This window comes from Scyliorhinus torazame, chromosome 3 (genome assembly GCF_047496885.1).
Source record: "Scyliorhinus torazame isolate Kashiwa2021f chromosome 3, sScyTor2.1, whole genome shotgun sequence".
In the NCBI taxonomy this organism is placed as follows: Eukaryota; Metazoa; Chordata; class Chondrichthyes; order Carcharhiniformes; family Scyliorhinidae; genus Scyliorhinus; species Scyliorhinus torazame.
Genome location: NC_092709.1, coordinates 297,370,246 through 297,378,762, shown reverse-complemented (window position 1 = coordinate 297,378,762; position 8,517 = coordinate 297,370,246). Strand labels below are relative to the sequence as shown.

The 8,517-nt window shown below is 44.3% G+C and overlaps 1 protein-coding gene and 4 non-coding genes across 5 annotated transcripts; all 5 read right to left on the bottom strand.

Moving 5' to 3' along the window:
* Window positions 1–7,103, bottom strand: rpl17 (ribosomal protein L17). The gene is made up of 7 exons (XM_072497430.1): window positions 7,085–7,103; window positions 6,181–6,230; window positions 6,061–6,101; window positions 2,654–2,788; window positions 2,040–2,138; window positions 581–772; window positions 1–101 (listed from the first exon to the last, which is right to left on the bottom strand). Exons 2-7 carry the CDS (start codon window positions 6,218–6,220, stop codon window positions 54–56), a joined length of 555 nt encoding a protein of 184 aa, XP_072353531.1. The 5' UTR covers window positions 6,221–6,230; window positions 7,085–7,103; the 3' UTR covers window positions 1–53.
* Window positions 310–381, bottom strand: LOC140409708 (small nucleolar RNA SNORD58). The gene has a single exon (XR_011940494.1). It is a non-coding gene; the product is annotated as a small nucleolar RNA SNORD58 (small nucleolar RNA).
* Window positions 1,815–1,878, bottom strand: LOC140409711 (small nucleolar RNA SNORD58). The gene has a single exon (XR_011940496.1). It is a non-coding gene; the product is annotated as a small nucleolar RNA SNORD58 (small nucleolar RNA).
* LOC140409710 (small nucleolar RNA SNORD58) lies at window positions 2,362–2,427 on the bottom strand. The gene has a single exon (XR_011940495.1). It is a non-coding gene; the product is annotated as a small nucleolar RNA SNORD58 (small nucleolar RNA).
* On the bottom strand, window positions 6,440–6,506 carry LOC140409707 (small nucleolar RNA SNORD58). Its single transcript, XR_011940493.1, has one exon. It is a non-coding gene; the product is annotated as a small nucleolar RNA SNORD58 (small nucleolar RNA).
* Window positions 7,104–8,517: the final 1,414 nt, after the last annotated feature.

Below are 8,517 nucleotides of genomic sequence, written 5' to 3'. Positions count from 1 at the left end.
TGGTTTCAAATAGTTTATTGTATGTACAGAAGTTCCTGCAAAATTAGCAAGATTTAATCCCGTGCCATAAGTTTTTGTTTCTTCAGCTTCTTCTGGGAAACCTAACAAAAAAAATCAAGAAAACAAAAATCACTGCAGTGTTACCATGCAAAAATCAAGCAACTTAAAACAACTCAACCCAAGGACTTATAAATTATTCCAACTGAGATTTTATTATTGAACAGCCCATCGGGGTTGTGCACTTAAACACAAGGATGTTGAATTTACCAAGTGCAAAATTGTACCGAGTAGGAAGTGGCGCTGAATGTAGTTGCTCAGATTATAATTGGTTTGTTTTCATGGTTAACATCCAAAGGTGTCCTAAGTGTGTCATCACTGCAACTACACATTTCAGAAATTACAGCGGCCGAGTATTTCCAGCATTTTTGTTTTTATTTCAGATCTTCGGCACCAGCAGTATTTTTCCTTTTGTAATTTTGATGTGAATTAAGGAGGACAAAGGTGTATGGAAATGCTCAAAATGCTAAAGACCCCAGTGATCGGACATCTCATAATTCAGTGGGAGGAAACAAAAGATCACCTTTTTCTTCTGAACAACCTCCTCCTCTGGTTTTGGAACAATCTGCTCCTTCTCAGTGAGGATCATCTCTATGTGGCATGGTGAGCTCATGTATGGGTTGATACGGCCATGGGCACGGTAGGTTCGCCGGCGCATCTTGGGTGCCTTGTTCACTTGAATGTGCTCAATCACTAAGGAATCCACATCCAGACCCTGTAAAAACAAAGGAATTACTTTAAACCAGCACCATTATCCACATCCAATGTGATCATTCCAGTGGTCAAATTCTAACAGTCCAACCTAATCAATTGCCCACTTGTTTCCTACAATTTACAAATCTACAGCAAATGGCAGTATCAAGGACCGTTCTTACTGCATCAATACTTCACTACAAATAAGCACACAACTTGGCCAGTTAAAAGTGCGGGGGAAGGGAGAGCAGCTTTAGAACGAGAAACAGCACGGAGAGGGGCAGGCAAATGTGGAGAAAAATGACATCAGAACACCGCACGATAAGTAACTGCTAATGCAAACGACTAGAATCATTGAATTTACAGTGCAGAAGGATGCCATTCGGCCCATCGAGTCTGCACCAGCCCTTACAAAGAGCATCCTACGAAAGCCCACGTATCTACCCCATCCCCGTAATCCAATAACCCCCAATTTTTGGGACACAAAGGGCAATTTGATAGAGGTTGTCAAAATCACAAGGGTCTGGACAGGTTCTCACTCAAAGTCAGCGCAGACACAATGTGCCAAATGACCTCCTCCCACACCACAACAGTTCTGCAATTCCTTGATCTTGCCTGATGGAAATGTTGAAATACAAACCGTTACCGCCTTTTCACCTTTATTGGGTGGGGGAAAAAGCTAAACTCGTAGCAAGAAGGTTTGTATAATAGCTTTAGCCAAGCAGTGTTAAAATTACCACCTACACCCATTTTTGAAATTACACCACACAAGAAACATCTGTCGGATGCTTGCAGCTGCAGGAGAAAGCAGTGTGCTTTCTCAGCACCTTATTCAGTCGCTGGAACATTCACCCATTCTATGACAGATGCATCTTAGCTGTAGTGCATACTATTGACACAATGCACCATCCACATAAAAGACAGTGGAGGCAGAGGACCCACTGCATTTTCCCAGGACAGTAAATGCCAGCGACACCAAAGACGCATTTAAAACAGAAGATGGAATCTTTGTATTGCGCAACGGCAAAATCTTGCGGTCGATCCAAGACAGAGATAAAGATGTGGTCACTCAGAATATATTGTTTTCATGTATAATCCAAAGGTGTCCTAAAACTGTCATCATTGTAACCACACCACATTTCAAACTCACGTCATATTGAAATAAAGGATCATCCAGATCCAATACCCTAGCTGACTTCACTCAGTCATTCTAGAACTCAATGTTTAACAATTCTCCAAAAACACAAGTAACTCCTTTTGGAGCTCCAGTAACGATCAGTGCCACATACCTTGAGTTCAGCATTGCTTTCTGCATTCTTTAGCATGTGCAACAGAAATTCTGCGCTCTTTTTAGGCCAACGACCTTGTGTCCATCGCCAAGCCTTAGCCTTTACAATAAAAGCAAACATTAATTCATTCCACATATCACATCAGGCAAATTATAAAATATTGGCTCTTGATGGGGAAAACGGGACACCCAAATCGAGCCACAATCTTGGTCAACTATACAGCAATCACTTCAATGGAAAGCCCAGCTACCAGATGACCCACAAACCAGACAGTCCCAGGAAAAATAAATTTGTTTTAATCCCCCATAAAGCCCAAAATGTGGAAGCTCAGATATTTAATTGTTTTCATGATTATTCCAAAGGTGTCCTAAGATGCTCATCACCGCAACCACATTCAGGGAAGCCACAAGTACAAAACATTGTTTTAAACAAATTTCCCTGGTACCCGAGAGAAAGTTGCAATATATGCAAACCAATTCTGTTTATTGGTGCAGTTTTCACTAAGCCAGTGATGCAAGCTTACCGAAATTTGCACCAATGAGATTCTCTAGACGGGAAGCAGGAAATTAAGGCAAAATTATCACACACGTGATTCACTTCAACTTCAAACTCACTTGTGCACACCTGCCAACTCCACCATTGTATCGGCGGAAAGGGACACACTGCCTCTTGATTACAACATCCTTCAGGAACTTGGTTGCTTTGCGGATGTGCATGCCTTTGATGGTCTGGGCAGTCTCACGAGTATTCTAGGAATGGAACATTTTTGGTACAGATTAAATCAGTCAGGCAGGGCATTCAAATATTTTTTCATGAACACTCCAAAGCCGTCAATGGAATGGAAAAGCACTATTTACTCTCTTGTCCAGTTGTCCAAAGGACGTTAAGGCCAATCATGTGATGTGAAGTTGGACATGGGAAAGACGTCCCCATACTTGTCCACAGCAAAACATTATAAATCAAACAACGCAATGATAGAATAAAATTCAGAGTGGTGCGATTAGGCAAACGGTATTGAAACAAATAGGGTCCCTTTTTAAACTTTAGTTTTGAACTGTACTAATGTTAGCCCATAAACTATCAGACATGTTCAATTCAATTTCACCATAGTGGGACTTTGTCTCAACACATGAATTAGGAGGTGGTGGCTACTCTAGTCTACTCTGCCATTCAACAAGATAATAATAACCTTTTATTGTCACAAGTATGAAGTTACTGTTAAAAGCCCCTAGTCACCCCTGGCCTTGTTCTGCATCACAAACTTCTACTTTAAGATAAAGATAGATAGTTTTTTGAAGAATAAAGGGATTAAGGGTTATGGTGTTCGGGCCGGAAAGTGGAGCTGAGTCCACAAAAGATCAGCCATGATCTCATTGAATGGCGGAGCAGGCTCGAGGGGCCAGATGGCCTACTCCTGCTCCTAGTTCTTATGTTATGTTCTAAACCAGCTATCTAGCCCAGTGAGCTAAACCAGCTCGAAGTTTTGACGTCAACTTGCTGCATGCCTGATAACCTTCACCTCATACTCACCAACAATCTATCCAGTTCTGCCTTTCATATAGCCTTATTACATAATAAATAAATGGTTTAACTCAGTCGGCTAGCTTGTGATAAAGAGTAAGGTCAACAGCACGGGTCCAATCCCCTGACTGAAGTTATTAATGAAGGCCTCGCCGTCTCAACCTTGCCCCTCGCCTGAGGTATGGTGATCCTCAGGTTAAATCACCACCAGTTAGCTCTCGCCCTCAAAGGGGAAAGCAGCCGATGGTCACATGGGACTATGGCAACTTTACTTTTACATAATAAATCAACCCAAGGCAATTCGCAAGAGCATTACACTGCAAAGATTTGACATTAAGTCATTCACTCGAAGCATTTAGACAACACTTGACATATCAAAGCAGACAAGGCTACGGGCCAAGTGCTGGAAAATGGGATCAGAATACAAGTGCATGACTGCCGAGGCACATATATATGACGGGCCTTCTTCATAAGATATAGGAGCAGATTTAGGCCATTCGGGTCTGCTCTGCCATTCTATCATGGCTGATATGTTTCTCATCTGCTACCTACAATGTTAGACCAAGAGCTGGATTGCGAAATCAGCCAGAGCATCTACTCCCTAGAACACATGACCGAGGAGCGGGAGTAGACAATTTAGCCTCCCGAGCCCAACACCCTCAATGTGATAATGGCTGATGCCATCCTGGAACTCCACCGTCCTGCATCCACCCCACTCTGCAGTAACGAATTCCGATTCACAACTCTTTGCGAGAAGTATTTCCCCCTCAAATATCATAGAATTTACAGCGCAGGAGGCCATTCGGCCCATCAAGTCTGCACCAGCTCTTGGAAAGAGCACCCAACCCAAGGTCAACACCTCCACCCTATCCCCATAACCCAACACTAAGGGCAATTTCGGACACCAAGGGCAATTTAGCATGGCCAATCCACCTAACCTGCACATCGTTGGACTGTGGGAGGAAACCGGAGCACCCGGAGGAAACCCACGCACACACGGGGAGGATGTGCAGACTCCGCACGGACAGTGACCCAGCCGGGAATCGAACCTGGGACCCTGGAGCTGTGAAGCAATTGTGCTATCCACAATGCTACCGTGCTGCCCAAATATGTTTTAAATTTGCCACCTCTTAATTCTATCGTTTTAGAATGCCCCATAAGAGGAAGCATCAACTCCACGTCTACTTTATCCATACTTTTTAGCGTCTTGTATACCTAAATTAGATCTCCCTCATTCTTCTAAACTCTAGGAGTATTGGCCTAAACTATTCAATCTCTCCCCATACGACAAACCCCATATGGGCATTGGGGCAGCACGGTAGCATTGTGGATAGCACAAATGCTTCACAGCTCCAGGGTCCCAGGTTTGATTCCGGCTTGGGTCACTGTCTGTGCGGAGTCTGCACATCCTCCCAGTGTGCGCTCCGGTTTCCTCCCACAGTCCAAAGATGTGCGGGTTAGGTGGATTGGCCATGCTAAATTGCCCATATTGTCCAAAATTGCCCTTAGTGTTGGGTTATGGGGATAGGGTGGAGGTGTGGACCTTGGGTAGGGTGCTCTTTCCAAGAGACGGTGCAGACTCGATGGGCCGAATGGCCTCCTTCTGCACTGTAAATTCTATATCTCTGGAATTAGTCTAATGAACCTCCTCTGAACTGTCTCCAATGCCACTACATCTTCCCTCAATTAAACTGTGCACAATACGCCAGGTGCAGTCTTACCAATGCCATGTATAGTTGCAACACTTCCTTACCTTTACACTCAATTCCTTCAGCTATAAATGCCAACATTCCATTTGCTTTCCTTATTATCTGTTGAACCTGCCTCTGCATTGGAGCACCCCGAAGTCTCTCCCCGGGCTGTTTAGCACCGGGCTAAATCGCTGGCTTTGAAAGCAGACCCAGCAGCACGGTTAGATTCCCGTAACAGCCTCCCCGAACAGGCGCCGGAATGTGGCGACTAGGGGCTTTTCACAGTAACTTCATTTGAAGCCTACTTGTGACAATAAGCGATTTTCATTTAGATAATAAGTTGCCTTTCCATTTTTTCAACCAAAATGCATGACCTCACACTTATCCAAGTTAAACTCCACCTGCCACATTTTTGCCCACTGTGCTGCAGAATATGGGGAGTTAGGGCTTTGACCAATTTATTTGCTTTAGGATTGCCTTAAATAGGGGCAAAAAGAGTGTGTTTCGGAAGGAAACTACATGGATTAGGCCTTTGGAAGCTGAAGTCAAAACAATAAAACAATTTGTGTAGCTGTAAGATAGCAGATAGGGATGGGAGAGGCCATGGAAAACAAGAATGAGAACTTTAAAATGATTATAGACGATTGCATCAAATCTCAAGGAGTATTTAAAATCCAGTCCACCTTCCCTAAATTAACATACAAATGTCTTACCATTGACTTTGTGTAGGTTAATTTCATTCTGATTATACCCCCCTTATTTATACCTTACCACTTTTATCATAAAAGTTGAAATCGGGTAAGTCTTACCTTGAAATGTACTCGCAAGTTGGAACCCCTTGCCTTGCATGCTGTGGAGAATACAAAGTCAGGTGAGCCAGTTGAATTACCCGCTCAAGTCAAGACTTATTAAAGTAAACAGTTACTTACATTTGGTGGGGTTCTCTGGATCTAACGAATAGCGGACCATTTTCAGAGAACTGGGAAGCAAGGCAAAGTAAATTAAAGTTCATTAAATAATATTCCACCAGGTTAGAAATATAAAATTATGCAACCTATGTTGCACTAATGTTTAGGCCCTACATCAGGAGTGGAACTATTTTCATCGTGTTTCAGAATTACTAATGCACCCATCAACTTGAAAAACGTCAGGAGATGGGGTCTGCAATTCGGCAAAGACTCAAACGTGGAAGCTCAGAATAGTAGTACATTTTCATGATTATTCCAAAGGTGTCCTAAGAAAGTCATCATTGCTACCACATTACTGATAGAGCCTCATTTAAAGGTTGTCTTTTAGAACAATCTTAGGGCCAGGTTGGGCCTCAGCCGGTAGGGGCATTGAATCGGGGCTGTCGGCGTCGCTCCCCATCAGAATATCGCAGAACCAGCCGCCAGGACAACTGGGTTAACCGACCCCCTTAAAACACCCATCTCCAAAACCCCATCACTCTAAACGAATCGACAATCAAGGATATGTAAAGTAGATTTTACAGGGTTAAAATTGGCCCCTTCAGGCCCACAACCCCGGCAGTATCGCTACGTAAACATGGAATGAAACTCAACATTGAAACACTCCCAACATGAAGCCTGTTCACTGCGACTCCGTCCCGGGCCCAGCCGGGCTGCCATTTTGTAACGCGCTCGGAGTCGACAGCTTTTAATCCTTTACATTAAAAATTGATCCCAAAGGCTATAATATCGAGCGGATAACGTTGTTTATCGAGCTGTGGAACTATTTATTGTGAAGATGCAGTATCTGGAGCTCGGATGCCTGAGATTGGGAGCAGATCACTTATCGGTATTTACCCCCGGACCATTTGCAGCTCATACTCACCTCCGGCGGCCAACATGGAAAGAGAGAGCAAAGGCTCACGGGACCACAAATCGCAGGGTTCATCTCGCGCGCGACACTTCCCATCCTGGCAAGCTCCCTCTCGCGATACTTCCCATCCTGGCAAACTCCCTCTCGCGATACTTCCCATCCTGGCAAGCTCCCTTTCGCGATACTTCCCATCCTGGCAAGCTCCCTTTCGCGATACTTCCCATCCTGGCAAGCTCCCTTTCCCGTACTTCCCATCCTGTCAAACTGTCCTGGCTTGACACAATTCGCACCTCTTTAACCTGGGGTTACCCCATCTCTGGATCTGTAAAGATTTAATCACGTGCATTTGGTCGCATTCCAAGCATTGTCTGGCATCTTTGAATTTGTCTATATATATGTTTCTGGAACATACCTTTTCATTCACCTGAGGAAGGAGCAGCGCTCCGAAAGCTAGTGACATCGAAACAAACCTGTTGGACTTTAACCTGGTGTTGTAAGACTTCGTACTATACATACATGGGCAGCACAGTAGCACAAGTGGATAGCACTGTGGCTTCACAGCACCAGGGTCCCAGGGTTGATTCCCCACTGGGTCACTGGCTGTGCGGAGTCTGCACGTTCTCTCTGTGTCTGCGTGGGTTTAATTGCCCTTAAGTGACCCAAAAATGTTAGGAGGGGTTATTGGGTTATGGGGATGGGGTGGAAGTGAGGGCTTGGGTGGGTCGGCACAGACTTGATGGGCCGAATGGCCTCCTTCTGCACTGTCTATTCTATGTACGCTTATTTATGCCTATCATTGCTGTTTTTGAAAGCTATGTTGAATTTGCCCCCACCACACTCAAAGGTAGCTCATTCCACTTGCAAGAATAACAATAATAATTTTTATTGTCACAAGTAGGCTTACGTTAATGAAGTTACTGTGAAAAGCGCCTAGTCGCCACATTCCAGCAGCTGTTCGGGTAAACAGAGGGAGAATTCAGAGTGTCCAAATTACCTATCAGCATGTCTTTCAGGACTTGTGGGAGGAATCCGGAACACCCAGAGGAAACCCACACAGACACAGGGAGAACATGCAGACTCTGCACAGACAGTGACCCAAGCCAGGAATCGAACCTGGGGCCTTGGCACTGTGAAGCCATAGTGCTAACCACTATACTACCGTGCTGCCTATGTTTCCCCATGTTGCTGTTGGTTCTTTTGCCACATTTACTTTTAATTGGTATCCTCAGTTGCTTGACTCTTCTGCTAATGCGAACCATTTCTCCTTATTTATCCTGTCCAGAGCCCTCATGATTTTAAACATCTCTATCAAAACTCCTTGAAAAGAGTGAGCATTTGCATCATTTTCGGCCACAAATGCTGAGTGCGTAACATTTCTGGACCTCATCCTGAGGTCTCCACCATCATAGATTTGGCAGGGTAACCAGGTGTCCCATTCTTTCATC